Genomic DNA, 16789 nt, shown 5'->3' on the forward strand with positions numbered 1-16789 from the left:
CTGACAGAATGTCACAAATGCAGTTGGCTTTGAAGCCACATAAATAATTCCTAGGAATGCCACATTTAGCCAGTGTGGGGAGGGGGAGCCCCTTCCATCCATCACACATGGGAATGAGGCAATAGCAAAGTAGTTGTGGGGTTAAAGTATTTGATGAATAATCCTCAAATAATCCTCAAAAAGAATAGTAAAAGGAAATGATAAAAATTCACTCGAATGTATTGTGTAATTTTACATTTGAGGAAGAGCAGTGTCGCCTTCTGATTGAGGCCATAACCCAGCTCTTTCTTGCCTTCCAGAGCCTGGTACGTAGATGGCCGTGTCCTGGTGGTGATGGTTACCTTTGGCATAATTCTCCCGCTCTGTCTCTTGAAGAACCTGGGTGAGCAAAGAAAGATCTGGCCTTTATCGCAGGCCGTCTAGGCCCAGACGAATCGGAAACATTAGAAAATGAACAGCTTTGCCTGGCTCATTAGGATAATGACAAAATAAATCATAAGTTGGAAGTGTTAACAAGGGCTGATGTTAATGTGAGGTTAAGAACAAACACAGTGTGGCTTTTTGAGAAGCGTTTCCACTGAGCTGGAGCTGGGAAGAAGGGGTTCTGGGAGTGTAATAGACTCTTAACGTTTTCAGAGGCGTAACTTACAGGCTGGTGTAAAAGTCCAGAAAATGGAATTCTCCTATCCAGTACTGTTTTGTGGTGTTGGAGATCAAACCCAGGGCCTTATGCCTTCTACCCAAATGTCTGCTATTGAGTTACTTACCGTGGGTTCAGAAATAGGGTCTCCCTAAGTCTTAACTCAAGCTCTTCCTGCTTTGGCTGGTTTATGATTTTAAATATTCCAATTTATACTCAGAGGCTTCAAATCTAATAATCAAGACAAAGCAGAAGTGTTAAGGATAACTCTTCAGTTTAGAGTGTAGCCAGTCTCAGCGGCTTCACCTGTCAAAAGCAGAAAGAGAACTTTAAAGGGGGGACAGGCAGACGACCTCCAACTCTTCCTTTTGGTTTTGATGTTTGATTTTACACTTATATTTGTAGACAAGCATGCCTGGACTTTTGGGTAGTTCATACAGTGAATAATGAAGCCAGAATTCCAACTGTCCAAAGACTCCAAAATGCATTTTTTTTTAAATATTTGCTTTTTTTATGTATGTGAGTGCTTTGTCTTCACACTCACAAATTGCATTTTTTAATTCTGGGCTAATTTGCCAGGTGTGGTGGTGTACTCCGGTAATCGCAGCACTTAGGAGGCAGAGACAGGAGGATCAATATGAGTTTGAGGCCAGCCTGGTCTACAAAGCAAGCCCAGGACAGCCAAAGCTACACAGAGAAACCCTGTCTCAAGAAAATCTGGGCTAATTCAAGACAAAACTTTGGGTTGAAGTTTTTTCAAAAAGAATTATGAATTGCAGGGGTTTTCATTTGTTTGCTTTTATCTTGGTTTAGCTAAACTATGTCAGAGTTGCACAGTTTATAAGTAGTTTTTCTGAAATACTTACTTTTTGGCTCTCTGGGTTTCTGTAGGGTTTTCTGTCCCTCTCATTAGTGTTAGGACAGTTAGAGAATGGCCCTTCGCCGAGGGTGAGAAATAATGCACTTCCCGGGAGGTCATCTGCTGTTCTGGAGGTTGTGGTGACCACCTTTCCCGGCCATTCCAAGAGATATCAGGCTTTCAAATGCTCCATTTCAGCAGTTGTCAGCCTGTGGTCGAGACCCATTAGGGAATCAGAAGATCCTTTCACAGGGTCGCATGTCAGACGTCCTGCAAATCGGATATTTGCATTATGATTCATAGCAGTAGCAGAATTACAGTAATGAAGTAGCAATGACAGTAATTTTATCGTTGGGCGTCACCCCGGCATGAGGAACTGTACTAAAGGGTCGTTAGGAAGGTTGAGAACAGCTGCTCTTTGTTCCCGGAAGCTTGCATCCAGCTGTGTTGGCCTCTCCCTGAGAGAGAAGCTGACTGGTAACGCTGAGGGTTCCCACAGTAAGTGCGTAAGAAAGCGCTGTGGAGAGGATCAGGATAGAAAGGTTTGGCATCAGGGAGAACCAACATGACACTAAGGGTCAAAGCCAGAAAACCGCTTTTTCCTAGATTTTTCTGAGATCTATATCAAAATACCGAATATGATGCTTTTATCCGTAACTGATATTTTGCTCTCTTTAAAGGGTATCTTGGCTACACCAGTGGATTTTCCTTGAGCTGCATGGTTTTTTTCCTAATAGTGGTAAGTTCTGGGTGAAGCGATTGCTGCGCTTTTAGCGCAGTTCAAGGCCCTCTGGTAGTCACTTCATGGTTTGGCTTTAATATAATCTCCACTGATTCTCTTGTGTCTCTCAATACCAGGTTATCTACAAGAAATTTCAAATTCCCTGCTTGACTGTAGAACAGAACTCAACAATAAGTGCTAATGTGACTGACATGTGTACGCCAAAATATGTCACCTTCAACTCCAAAGTAAGTCTGCGCGTTTAGAAGTAAAGACGAGCATTGGTGTTGAGGGCAGTAATAACTCGTGCGTGTTGTCATCACCTGTTTGGGGTGTTTTTATCTCTAAAAGAAGACACAGCAGCTTCCCTCTACTCTACCATCCATTTACACACCTCGGAGAAGTTCACAACTGTTGTGCACACGTGCTCCCAGTCACACTCCTTCTCTGGCTTCAGACAGCTTTCGGGCCTTGTGACAGTCTCTGGATAGTTGTCTGCATGCTGCTCTCCCTGTGTGGAGCGCCGGCTGGTGCACTGGCTGACCACCCCCTCATCCCGCTGCTGCTGTGTGCGGGTGGTGGTGGGGACACCTCAATGGCTACTTAAAGAAGCCTCCCTTCGCTGCTGGGGTTTGGTTGGCAGCCTGGAAGACGGCAGCCTCTGCAGTCAGTCAGGCATGGCTTGGCGTCCTCCGGGAGGCTCCCAACTGCTGTGTGAAAATGAGCGCCCTGTTTTCGTATCGCAGGGGTCCTGTTGGAAGGTGTTTGGTACAGTGAGAGCATATGCTGCTTCTCTTTTCTTTCAAGTTTTGTTGTTTTGTTTTGTTTTTATCCTAAGAATCACGTGAGCCTAGGAGCCCAAGGAGCGGGCTGCTAGTGCCAGCTCAGAAATACGACAACAGCATAAATTTTGTGGTAGAAACGTTTATCCTGAATGTCTTTCTTTTTTCCTCTTTCAAATAGACGGTGTATGCTTTACCAACCATTGCATTTGCATTCGTCTGCCACCCATCTGTCCTGCCAATCTACAGCGAGCTCAAAGAGTAAGAATCCTTACAGTTTTATACCTACATCTTTATCACCCCTCCTGCCAGTGGGCAAGTTTTGTGTGAAAACAGATCACCATCCAGTTTCAGTGTTCACTGCTGGCCTGCCTGTGCTTGAGCGAGCTGTTTACTAAGGAAGCTCCGAAATGGGCTGTGTTACTGGCTATAAATAAGAAAGGGACAAACCATGTGGCCTTAATCAGTTAGTTAGTTGTATGTTAGTGCGTGTGTGAGTGCTACATGCTACACTTGTGTGCATTCAGATTTGGTCATGCTTCCCACCTTATTCCCTTGAGACAGAGTCTCTAGCTACACTGGCAGCCAGTGAGCCCAGTGACCCCCTCCAATCCCTCCATAGCCCCCCAAACACCGGAGTTACAGGTGCTCTCTGGCACACCAGCCTTTTACTTGGCTTGTAGTCCTGTTGCTTGCATAGCACTGCTCTTAGCCACCGAGCCATCTCCTCAGCAACCCAGTCCCCAAATGTGGGCTTTCTAGTTCATTTTTTTTCTCCAAATACTGTGTCATTTAGGGGTTCACATATCTGTATTGAGTTTTGCTACTCATGGTTGGTTGTTTTGTAAGTGGATCTTACAAAAGATTAAAGCTTTTAAGATAGGACTTTCCTAGGTGCTCCTGCTTACCCCTCAGACTCACAATCCTCCCGCCTCAGCTTCGCCAGCAGTGCCCTACCACCCAGCCTTCCTACGGACTTAGCTTTCATGTTGCCTCAGAAGTGGGGGTCAAAGGCTGGCTTATAAACTCCTCATATGTTCTCCTTCTCAGCCCGCTGTCATTAGACTCGTTCTGCATAGAGCTTGTTATCAGTATTGTCTTAAGTTCAGAAGAGGCGCACAGTATGGCTGCCCATTCCCACTTTGAGGTGTCGCTTGGCACTGACTTTCCTCTTGAGTCTGTTGGCTTTCCTGTTTAACTGTTCCACGGCTGCATTCTGGTGCCTGCATCTGTGCATACACACCTTGGTCTTCCCTTAGGCCGTAAACATGGAAAATTTAAGTTTTCTCAGTGTTCCTGTTCTCTTGACCCCCATGGCATCTCAGTTATCTGTCAGCCCAACTGGAGGCTGTGACTGGTACAGAAAGCAACACAGGCTGTAGATTCGTTGTTTGGGCACTCAGTTGAAGGGTGAGCCCAACCTCAAGTAAGCCTGACCCAAGAGCTAGAGCCGCCCCATCTTAGCTGAGAGCTCTTGAACACTTGGAGACAGGCAGCCCAGGTGTGTTTCTGAGGCTAAGCTCTGCCAAACCAGAACGCGGTCAGCAGGCTTGGGGTGGGGTCCTGGCTCTTACCTTACCTCTCAGGCTGGGGGAAGAACACTTGAATTTTTTGGTACGTGGTCGTCATGGGAAATCACAACAACCACAGACTTTTTTTTTTTTAATTGTCCACCCTCCAGATGAGAACTATATTTTGTTTTTATTTTTTCAACACGGGGTTTCTCTGTGCAGCTTGGGCTATTCTGGAACTCACTTTGTAGACCAGACTGGCCTCAAACTCAGAGAGCTCCACCTGCCTCTGCCTCCCCGAGTGTGCACCACCACATGGCTGAGAGTGAGGACTGTGTCTTTTTCAAGCACCCAGAAAAAGGCACTCAGGAGTAATCCAGGGTTTGCTGCCTCACAGCACCCATTTGTTATTAAAGAATTATTCTAAACTGCATCGCTGTGGGGGCCAGCCGAGCTAGCCAGGAGAGGAGCTGGTCTCTGGTTCGGGGTGACCCTAACACTTTAAATCAGCAATATGATTTTTAAAACGTCTTTTGTCTTTGATTTTAGCCGGTCACAGAAGAAAATGCAGATGGTTTCCAACATCTCCTTCTTTGCCATGTTTGTCATGTACTTCCTGACCGCCATCTTTGGGTACCTGACATTTTATGGTAAGTCACTTCTGCTGGAACATAGCTGTGTGTTTAAAAATAGCAGGGGAAACCAGCACTGAAGTAACTTTACATTGAAATCAAGGAGTGTGACAAAAAGGTCCATGTTTTCTGGTTTTTGTTTGTTTTCTCCTTAGAGCAAATGGTGATGGCTTCTTTCCTATTCATTCAGGCTGCATAATAGGCTAATTACTGAAAAATAATATAATTTTCCCCCCTCTGGAGCTTTTTTCTTTCTTCTTCAGAGAAATTACATTTTAGAAACATGCCATCTTAGGAAAATTTAAAACGACATCAAAGAAGGCTTTCCTCCTTAACACTGCAAATTGGGTCAGATTCCATTAATAGAAGAGAGAGAGAGACACTGAAAGTGAGAAAGAGCTGAGCCCACACTCATGACACTCAACGTTAATTAAAAATAAAGCACCTAATTACTCCATGGCACTTGGTAGCCGCAGAGAAGGGAAGCGGTGACATAGAAAAGAAGTGGACGTTGGGAAAGAAACATTTTCCTTCCCTTTGTGCTGCTGACTCCGGAGGGATGGCGCATGGCTTTGCCTGGTGACGAATCTCGGGCGATGACCCTGCAGTTTTGCTTAATTCTGTAGCTCAGCCTACCCCTCAAACCCACAATCCCCCTGCCTCAGCTTCCCTAGCAGTACCCTCCCACCCGCCTTCCTATGGACTTAGCTTTGTATGTTGCCTCAGAGGTGGGGTGGGGGGAGTCACCTTTCCTTTTCATGAAAATTCCAGTCCTAGGTTTTCTGCGTCACAGGGCTGGTGGGGGAGGGAGAGAGAAGAGAGCCAGCATTCAAGGCCTGAGTTACCTGGCCTAAGCTTCCAAGTCTTTGTAAGTCCAAGCCGGTAAGCAGTTCTCCCCCGCCCCCCAGGCCTGTAACAGAACCTTTTATCTGATTACAGGGGGAAATCTGGGCTATTTATCAGGGGTTATGCATTTTGAGTAAAGAAAGTTAGATCTAACGAGATTTTTGTTGTTGTTGTTATTATTATTATTATTATTATTATTATTACCTCTAGTCTTTTTTCATCATGGTGGGACTGGTTACAATCTGAATTCCTTGCCCATAGCCTTGGAAAGGAGTCTCGAGGGGGTGCCCCTTATCAAGAGAGCGAGCATCTGCACACTCAGGCCTCTACTGCAGCGTGCACAGCCTTTGGAAAAATTTTAAAAAATCAACACTTTTTATAGTTGTGAGTTGAGGAAAGTCAAAGTAGCCCGTGCACTGTGAAGACTGTTTTGTGAGAGAAATGGGCATAGATAGGAGGGTTCTCTCCTGATGGTGCGGCTGAGTTAGCTTGCTTGCTGCTGGGCCACTGGACGTTGAGTTGCAAGGAGCAGGTTGGAAGAGACGGTTGGTCCTTCCTCCTGCAGGGAGGCCGGCGGTAGGGATGAGCTGCCCGTGGGGGAAGGCCGATAGGAAGGCCTTTATGCTTTCCTCCTGTGTGTAGTACAAAGAGCCTCCACCTCTGAGCAGCCTCCTCTGGTGGTCACACCAAACCCCTCTTAGGTAATAGTGCATGTGCAATGAGCACACCTCACAGGGGCATTTCTTTGACTTGACACATTGTTGTAACAGACACTTTAAAACCTTGTCTTCTGTCTCAGGGTTTCTATTGCTGCTAGAAAACCATGACCAACAGGCAGGTTGGGGAGGAAAGGGTTTGTTCAGCTTACACTTCCACATTGCTCTTCATCACCAAAGGAAGTCAGGACAGGAACTCAAGCAGGGCAGGACCCTGGAGGCAGGATCTGAGGCAGAGGCCATGGAGGGTGCTGCTGACTTGGCTGGGCCCTCCTCCAAAGCTGAATCTCGTGGAGGCATTTCTTCAATTGAGGCTCCTTCCTCTCTGTCACTCTAGCTTGTGTCAAGATGACACAAAAGCAGCCAGAACAGCTTTCCTCCTCTTTACAGTCCTGATGGTTTAGGTGGACTGTCGTTGAGCAGTTTGAGGTCTCCTTTAACCCCCTACTCCCCGACTTGCTCTTGTTTCAGAAAAGGTGCAGTCAGATCTCCTTCACAAGTACCAAAGCAAAGACGACATTCTCATCCTGACAGTGCGGCTGGCTGTCATTGTGGCTGTCATCCTCACCGTGCCGGTGTTGTTTTTCACCGTAAGTAAAGGGCCTTCAGGTACCAGGTGAAACGCTGGGCTCTGGGCTTTCCTTCTGACTTCAGGATCCTGTTCTGGCTTCTCTGGTCATCCACACTCGGCTCAGCCCAAGTCTCCGAGCTCCTAGACAGGAAGTGGGGTCCCTACACTAGTGTGGTTTCTGGGGACTGGGTCTGCATTCCAGTCTTCCAGCCTCCTTTCTAACAAGAATACAGATACCTTCCCATAGAGAGCACTCAGTGGAAATCACCCCACCCAAAGGAAAGCTTACTGCTTCACGCCTCAGGGTCTTAAAGGATGGAGTCGAGCCACCAGAACCTTCAAACCCTTGAGCCACCTCTGCCTTTGCCGAACATTAGAAAATGCTTGGCAAGTCCCATGCACCAATAAACCGGCTCTTCTACAGAGAGTGGAGGGTCAGTGCGCTTTTCCCTCAGGTTCGCTCGTCGCTATTTGAACTGGCCAAGAAGACGAAGTTCCACTTAGGCCGCCACATCGTGGTCACTGTCATCCTCCTGGTGATTATCAACCTGCTGGTGATCTTTATTCCCTCCATGAAGGATATCTTTGGAGTCGTAGGTATGGCCTTATTTTATTTTACAGCACACAGAAGCTGTTTGTGGTTAAAAGTTCTCAGTAGCGGCTCTAACCAGTTGTTTTCTTAATTTCCAGGAGTTACGTCTGCTAATATGCTCATTTTCATTCTCCCTTCGTCTCTTTATTTAAAAATCACCAACCAAGACGGAGATAAAGGCACTCAAAGGATTTGGGTATGTGTTGCCAGACCACTCTAATTTTTCTGGTTAGTTTCCCATCTCAACTTGCAGGGAAACAGTCTCCTAACATTACTTTCAGTGGCGTTGAGGGGAGTATCAGCCCTTTAGACTTCCTTTGGGGACAGCCAAAGCCTCAATTCAGAACCCTTCCCAACCCTCACAGTAGCTTCCCCAGTTAGATACAAATGTCTAAGGGAGTTACCGTAAGGATTTGACAGAAATTCCTTGGAACAAGCAGACTGGGACTCAGAGCTACCTTTCTGTATTGGGATTGTCTGTGTATCTGCTGAAATTCAAGGGCATCGTGAGGGTCATGAGCTCGGGACAGTGAGGGGATCAGGGGTAAAGGGACTCAGTCCTATCTGGAGTGCCATTTTGCTTGGCCTCTAGACAGGAGCTGTGCTTGAGGGACTGTGGCTTGTTAGACTCACCACTCAACCACACTTTCCTTAGCTCTGTCTCTCCCCGCCCCACCCCCCAGTTTCCAGGCCAGCCCCTGGCTCTCCTGAGCCCCACCCCCCCACCCCATAAAGCTTGCCGGATCCACTGTCAAGTCCAGGTGGTGCGTGAGCTAAGGTCTCCCAGGTGCTGGGCTGGCCGACCCACCTGCGACCTTCATCAACGCTTTATTCAATTAACTTGGTTAGTTCTGCCCTATTGCCACTCTTAGATCAAATCAGCATGCATTCCACTCTTCAAACAGAAATGTTTGCTTCCCGGTGATAATGTGGGCTGATAGGTAATGGCCGACAAAACGACCTGGATGTATTTCCCAAAACTTCTGTTAGTTGTGATGGAATTTTTTTTTGGGGGGAGGGGTGTTTTTTGTTTTTAAAGACAGGGTCTCACTCTCTAACCATGGCTGTCCTGGAACTCTTGTACAGACCAGGCTGGCCTGGAAGTCACAGCAATCTGCGGGCACACACACAGACACACACCCGTGCTGGGACTAAAGGCGGGTGACGCCACACCCGGCTTCTTAGGTTGCGTTGTTTTTAGAGAGGAAGTCCTAAGGAGACCCAGTCACTTGTAGCATGGGTACTTCGGAGGTGACCCAGAAGTCAGAGGGTCAAAATGTAGAGGTCGGGGCCTGTCCAGAGGTTTCCATTCTCCCCCAGGCGCGGGTAGGAAATGTTGGTTACGCGGGAAATAACGCATGTTTTGTCGCTGCAGGCCGCCCTTTTCTTGGGCCTGGGGGTGTTGTTCTCCTTGATCAGCATTCCCCTGGTCATCTACGACTGGGCTTGCTCGTCCAGCAGTGACGAAGGCCACTGAGAGCAGCCTCAAAGAGCCAGCGTCCGCCCATCCTTCAGCGCCACTCCTCCGCAGCCCTTCCCCACTTCTTTTGCAAGTTTACAGAAACAGACAGAAACGCACAGGACGCCTCTGGGGTTACGGCACGGAGCCACTGCTAGAATGCCTCGTGTCCTCCCGGGATCTCCGCTTAGGGATTGCGGATTTTAGCTTTTCCAGATTTCAAGCAGTCCTCTTCTCCAGCGCTTCCTACCTTCCCCCTCTTCGCTGTGTTCCATGGCTTCTTAGAACTTTGGAAACATGATCATCAGCTGTGTTCGTTTGTTAGACACCTGGGTTCTGAAATCCTTTTCCTACTGATACTCCGCTCATGCCGTCTGTATCTTTTTAGAAGAGAAAATAATCTTGAATTGTATATATTTATTTTGCTTTACAGAAAAAAAAAAGGTTTCAGAAAAAAAAAAGAGGTTTCATAAATAATTTGCCTATTTTGGTTAACATAGCACACGGGGCTAACCCTTAGAGAGACGGGTTCGGCTGCAGTCTGAGCGCGCCCAGCCTTCGAGGCAGCTCTGATCACCCATCCTGCTCCACGTGGAGCTGTCCCCTGGGAGTGTCTGCAGCGGGAGGGTGGGCAGGACACCTCTGTGAATGTCTTAAAGCCCACACTGGGAGAAGTCACAGTGAAGCTGTTTCCACACACCCACCCGCCCACACTGGGAGAAGTCACAGTGAAGCTGTTTCCACACACCCACCCGCCCACACTGGGAGAAGTCACAGTGAAGCTGTTCCCACACACCCACCCGCCCACACTGGGAGAAGTCACAGTGAAGCTGTCCCCACACACCCACCCGCCCACACTGGGAGAAGTCACAGTGAAGCTGTTTCCACACACCCACCCGCCCACACTGGGAGAAGTCACAGTGAAGCTGTTTCCCCACACCCACCCGCCCACACTGGGAGAAGTCACAGTGAAGCTGTTTCCCCACACCCACCCGTTCCACACTGGGAGAAGTCACAGTGAAGCTGTTTCCCCACACCCACCCGTTCCACACTGGGAGAAGTCACAGTGAAGCTGTTCCCACACACCCACCCGTTCCATTCTCGGCCCCTGGTGTCACAGTTACTTCAGGCTGAGTCGCCTGCTCGGGGTCCCACGGCTCCCGCAGTGACTGCCCAGAATGCCTAGGGAAGTACTCCTGATGCAGACAGCCTCCGTCTACACCCATGTCACTGAAGGGGAAACGATCTGTTAGTTTATTCTCCCAGCCACATTTAGTCATGTCCACCAGCTTTTTGCAACATAGAATAACATGTACCTAAGGGTGGCCCAGGCTAGGTCAGCCTGCTTTATATTGGGTAACTTTACTTTAGGGAAGTCTTTAGAAGACTTGTTTTTTATCTATAAATCTAGGTTATTACAAATATGAGATTTTTGTACCTTAAATAAGCCTCATTTCTATTCTCCATTAATTCTCCATCCAATCTCGAGCGCAAGCCTACTGAGAGTCTTTGTAGATAGCCTCTAACGTCACTGTGTCCCCTCTTGCCCCAGCTGGGGAAGGCAGGCAGGAGACCTCTTCCCCCTGTGTTTCTTCCTTTATCTCATTACTGCCTGTTCCGCGTGACCCACGCAGGAGGGCGAAGCTGCCTGTGCTTTCTCCTAAGGGGAACAGAGGGAAGCGATAAGGAGATTGAAAACTGCACGAGCTTGGGACACCGGGTGCAGCACGCCCCTGTTGATGCGAAAGTCAGCGGCGTCTCGCAGCTTGGCCACAGTAAGAAGCGCGCATGCGCGGTGGCCACTGCAAACAGGGCTTGTATTGCAGTCAGACGTATTCTGGTTGGAGTCTCGGATACAGAAAAAAAGCACTGATCCTGGGCTTCTTCTCTGGAGATGAGTAGAAGCTAACAGTTGGCAGAAGCCCCTTGGGTTTAGACGCTGTCCTTCCTGCCTGAAATCCCCAGCGGTCTTCAGGAAGCTCACGGGAGTTGCCCAGAGATGTCCCTTCATACACTAAGTCCCACAGACGAGGTAGGCATCAAAGCGCCTCCGCTATCCTCGTGGGGAAGAAGGGAAAGCTAGTTCCTGCATTGCATCATTACGTTGGTACAGTACTTAGAGCTCTGTCCACCTTGAGGACCTGCTTAGACAGGAAGAGGGTAAACCCCACAGTCACCTCTGTCCTCCGTGTCACAGGAAACGATAGAGGACTCAGCCAACCTTTGTAGCTTGTTTGGCACTTTAAAAATACATTAATCCAGTTTGCAAGCTCTACTACCCTATTTCCTCATTCTACAATCCATTCATTTACATTCACAAAGTGAATTCAGCAGCTCAGTGACTCTGGGATGTGTTGTGATTTTGTACCTCTGGATTTTATGTGTTGGTAAAACTAACGTATTATTTACAGTGTATTTATTTGCAGGAAGCACCTTGCTATTGAGGTCTGTGATACACGTTGTTTTAAAAGCTCTTTTATGTGTGTACCTGAGTCCGGTTGAATGTACTAGATCTTACTGTCATTTGTCAGGTACCAGTCAATTCCATGGTTTCTGTGGTATTCGCTGTAAAGCCCTCACTCTTGGTCAGAGTAATGAACTGTAGCCAACACATACCTGTGTCACAGATGTTAGGTAGCGTTCAACAGCGCAGACAGATGCAATAGGCGTCTTTCCGCTAAATCAGTAGGCTCAAGGGTAGTAGGCCTCAGCCCCGGGAAGTTGTGTTTTTCTTCGGCACATAGGGTCTCCACGCTGTTGGCCAGGACCAGTTTCGGACTTTGGGTTTAGCGCTGTTCTCTGGTTGTTGTAACACAGACTGCTGTAGATTCCTAGATCGTGTTGCTGGTCAGTTAGAAGGGTTAGCAGAGTGTGTGCGGAGGAAAAGCCACTCTTTCAGGCATGGTCCCCAGGAAGAACATCTTTTAAAGCTTTGTAACCTGGAATGGACTTTTCTTAATTGGGTTATATGTGGCGATTGAGTCCCTAGAGCAGCTGGAAAAGACTATCAAACTCAGAGTTGAGCTGAAAGGGACTCCAGAAGAGCCAAGTCCCCAGGTAGAATGGAAGTTGGGGGGTGGGGGGCAGTTAGGGTCACTAAGAACATCCCACTGTCTGTTGTGGAATCTGGACTGCTCATGTCTCATGTCTGTCATGGATCACCTGCAAGACAGTGAGGCTGGAGCTCTGCCATGGCCTGAAGCAGAGGCTCCAGCAAGATCAGAGGAGCTGTGTTCAAAAGCCTGCCGGTAGGATGGAGATGGAGGAGGAAGGGGGCTCCTTAGCTGGTACCCCTTGTTTTCTCTGAAGATGTCAGGCGTTCCCTGGCCACTTCCAATTCTGTTATGGTGGTTAGCTCCTAGAGTCCACCTCTTTCTCGGCCATTAATTTCATAGCTTCTTCCAGGAGCCAGCTTTGAGGCCAGCACACAGCACAGCACTTTTAATGCCACCTGTGCTGGTCATCATGCTTTAACTGCTTGGCAATCAGATGAAAGGTGCGAAAGGGTCTCCCTCCACATTCCTTCTTGTGTATTTATGGACCCTGTTAAGAAACATAAGAGTGCTGACAGGCAGGGTTGTGGTAAGATGCCTCTGTTTTAGAGGAGGCCTGTCGCAGTTCTGCCAACAACTATGGAGTTGAACTCAAGCTCCCAAGCTGGTTTCTCTCAAATTGCGGTACCACCACCCCTGCCCCCAGGCCAGCAGCATGGATGCCATCTTCCATGCTTCAGCCCCGCCAGGCACAGTGGAGGAAGCAACCTGCCTTCTGCAAGCCTCAGGTCTAGCCCCAAGTGATGCCGGGGGCATCAAGTTTGGGAACCATTCTAAGCCATTCCCCAGCCAGTTGACCTCAGAAGGTGGGGGGTTCCTGGGGTGAGGCATTGGAGCCAGGACTAGGGGAGGGTAGAAGAGGATCCAGCCAGTGTCTGCAGGAGAGGGAGAACAGCTCATGGGTGTTCCGTCATGCTGGAATTGCAGTGCAGGGGCATGAGTGAGACCCAGGGTGCCCCATGGGCAAACCAGCCTGAGGCACTAGTGTATTTTCTTATAGCTGTAAAGATTTCAAATTTAGGCTTTAAAAAAAGTTAGGTATATTAAAAGAAAGTGATTTTAAAAAAATGCAACCCGGAGGGCACTGCCAAGTTTTCAGGAGCCAATTATCCAAGAGGACTGTCTCCATGGTGGGGTAGGGTGCTGGTGTAGTGGGAGCAAGGCCCTGGCACCACGAAATATAAAATACCAATACAGTGAGTGTTCTAGGAATGCAGTGCTGAGGGAGTGTGTCTGTGGAGCTAACTGGAGTGGGGCAGAGGTGGCTGGGGTGGCCCCATGCCTTAGAGCAAGGCCTCCAACCATCCGTTCAGAAAGGGGACAGGCTTTGAGAATGGCAGTGCCTACGCAAGGGAACATCAGGGCACTCGGAAAAAGATGCCACACTATTACCTAGCAATATTCATCAGTGTTTTCCTCTCAGGATGGCAGCTCGGGGAACCCCGCAACAGAACATAGCCCTCTAAATCACAGTGAGTTGCTGGTAAGAATAAAAGACTTTGGGGTTCAGACTGGGGTTGCGGGTAATAACGGAAAGCAGTGCTAAGTCTAAAGGGGCGGGTTCTTGGAGAACGGTGCAGATTGCGCACGGATGGATGCAGGTGGCTTTCTTTCTCGGGTTTCCCTGAGGAAGAAACAGAGTGCTGGGCCTGTCTCTACGCAGGCTTGAAGAATCTATGCAGCTGAGGCTCACTGTAGGAACCCCTCATTTGTATGTAAATACGTTGTAAATACATAGGAAGCTGTATATTTTTGCAGTTGTTAATCCACACAGACATAGAGATTGCAAGTATCTGCAGATAAGAAATACACGTTCTCATAGATGTTAGTGGTTTTGTTTGGGAACTAGAAGAAACTTCTCTCCCATAGTTCTGTCAGTGTAAACCTGGAGCCTAAAACTTTAATTACCTGTCTGGAAAAAAGAAATGTCTGAGAAATAACCTCTTTGATTTCTTATGCTGGTATTACGATCTGCTGTTTAGATGTTACAAATAAGGACAATTTAGAAGAAAATCATTGTCATGTAGGAACAGACGTGCCCAAATTAAGAAATTGCTGTGGTTTTTTTTTTTTTTTTTCATAACATTCTTTCATGGTTAGTGTTGATGTTGCTGTGTAGAACTTACGAAAACAGAAGTGAGGGAGGGGGTTTTTTGTTGTTTTTTCCAAAATGGAATTGTTGCTTCCCAAGCTTTGGGATCCTCGAAGAGGAGGCCAAATATTAAGCTGAGCACAGACGTGAAGGGAAACTTCTGCTGTTTGAGCTTTTGAAGGTCTTGCATGTTTGCCTCTTAGTGTTGGCGCCAAGGTAGACCGTCTTGTCTGTTTTACCCCCCGACACTTGAACCTTAATCATTGGTACGTAAGTCTCTAGGGTCCAGTGTGTCCAGACCCCATCTGACTCAGCACATGTAGCACATCACTGTTTCATTCATGTAAAGATCTTGTAAATGATTCCAGGTGGGCCTCCAACGTGAGCCACAAGTCACAGAACTCTGCTGTTCACTGTCCATCCTGTAAAGTTGGTGTTTTCCCCCCACACCTTTCGGGGTGCGGTATAAATAAGAAGGTGTAAGAAGTTATGTTATATAAATGCAGTGTTAACATAGTTTTCAAACATTAAAATGTGAATTAAAGTACTGAGGGGCCTTGTGTGATTCTCCAGGACGCAGTGCGGAAAGGCCGTCTGTGCTGTGAACAGTGGCCGAGGGAAGGCTTGTCCACACGCCATGGTTCTAGATCATGGATGGTTATCTTCAAGAACCCAGACTTTAGCAGGGCCTGGTGATCCATGCCTGGAACCCAGCAGCTTGAGAGGCTGAGACAAGAGAATGCAAAGTGGACTGGCCTAGGGTACACAGCGAGATCCTGTCTTTAATCTTCGCTTGCTTGCTTGTTTTTAATGATAGCATCTGGTCTGGGATACACATATTTCTCCATTCTTCAGAATCAGAATAGGTTGTACCCAGTGTTCTCAACATCTGTCCTGTTGCAGAAGGGGCGCTGCTCACTTTGCAGCCACAATAAAAAAGGGAAGAAGCCTCCCGAAACCTTCCTTTCCCTCAGAACCTGGGGGGGGAGCCTCCCGACACCTGCCTTTCCCTCAGAACTTGGAGGGGGGAGCCCCAGCCTTTGGGCTTTGTCATTTCCTTCCATCACTTGCTCTTGTGACCTTAAGGTTTTTGTGCACAGGCAAGAAGGTCAGGGTCAGATAGACAGATTCCTGGTGTGAATGGTTACTGCAGTACTAGCCGAGGCTAGCCCAGGTGTGAAGCTGGCCGTGCTGATAACAACAGCCCATCTTACAGAACCATGGCGGCACACGCAGATCTCTAGGTTGGAGTAAGAAAGCGGGTGTCCAAGCTGGGTACCCCAACCTAGCTCCATTAAGAATAAAGCCGATACCATTACCCTTACATGTCTCTTGTGTCGTGTGTGTGTGTGTGTGTGTGTATGTGTGTGTAATTGTGTTACATTCTGTCATCCACTATGAGCTGATTTGATAACTCTGGTGTCACTATCAGCACGTGCATGCACACATTTGTGTGTGTGTGTTTGTGTATTGTGTCACATTCTGCTGTCTGTAACAATCCTTGTTGGGCTAGGGTGCTCTATCCCAGCCCTGGAGAATGCACTGGGCTCTGTGGTAACCACCTCAGGCCCTGTTTGCTGCATCCTAGAGATATGATCTACTCATATAGTCTGGAGAGGATGAATGAGGCGCAAATAACTGGGCCTCAAAAAAAAAATCTCTGGTTACTGTAAATTTTAGACTAATGCAAGCTGAAGTATGATCTCTTCTTCGCTAGACTAAGCATAATATCAAAATGGCCAAATTATCGGTTCATCTTAAAGCACTAAAACCAAATTGTTATTGGCATTGAAAAGTAATTGCCACCAGGACGGCACAGATGGTACCAGAACGGTGGTCTTTATAACCTTTGGGTAAGATGAAAGTTCCTTAGTAAACACTGGGGGAAGGGGAACTAGATTTTGAGGAAAATAAATCTAGATCACTGCTACCTCATATTGAAAGAGAATGATAAAACCCAAAGACTTTAGACAACACATAGGCACACACAGAAACAAAACACAAGTGGACAGTCTGTGTACTTGAGACGAAAATTTAAATCATCTTATTTAGCTAGCTTTCGTTTATTTATGGCAAGGTCTGTGTGGCCCGTGCTGGCCTGCTGCTCACTGCGGAGAGCAGGCTGACCTCAGACTCGTGGCAATCCTCTTACCTCAGCCTCCTGAGAGCTAGAATTAGGGCCGTGAGCCACCACACCCAACCTTAGCCAGTAACTAAGGGACGAGATGTCTAAAGGTGATTTACAGCATCAGGCACCGTAGCACACCCAGGAGAATGGCGGGAGGACAAGAGCAGTCCAGGTCTCAGTACATGCC

At 47.7% G+C, this 16789-nt stretch overlaps 1 protein-coding gene across 3 annotated transcripts in view; it reads left to right on the forward strand.

The window, feature by feature from the left end:
* Positions 1-15021, forward strand: part of Slc38a1 (solute carrier family 38 member 1) — a 64110-nt gene extending 49089 nt beyond the window's left edge. For all 3 annotated transcript variants that reach the window (XM_060388744.1, XM_021632832.2, XM_021632833.2), the window contains exons 8-16: positions 300-382; positions 2180-2238; positions 2358-2468; positions 3184-3263; positions 5063-5163; positions 7179-7297; positions 7734-7875; positions 7969-8066; positions 9246-15021. In XM_060388744.1, the coding sequence (XP_060244727.1) occupies positions 300-382; positions 2180-2238; positions 2358-2468; positions 3184-3263; positions 5063-5163; positions 7179-7297; positions 7734-7875; positions 7969-8066; positions 9246-9347 (895 nt within the window). In that variant the 3' untranslated portion in view covers positions 9348-15021. The remainder of the gene's footprint in view (positions 1-299; positions 383-2179; positions 2239-2357; positions 2469-3183; positions 3264-5062; positions 5164-7178; positions 7298-7733; positions 7876-7968; positions 8067-9245) is intronic.
* Positions 15022-16789: the final 1768 nt, after the last annotated feature.

This window comes from Meriones unguiculatus, chromosome 8, assembly GCF_030254825.1.
Source record: "Meriones unguiculatus strain TT.TT164.6M chromosome 8, Bangor_MerUng_6.1, whole genome shotgun sequence".
In the NCBI taxonomy this organism is placed as follows: Eukaryota; Metazoa; Chordata; class Mammalia; order Rodentia; family Muridae; genus Meriones; species Meriones unguiculatus.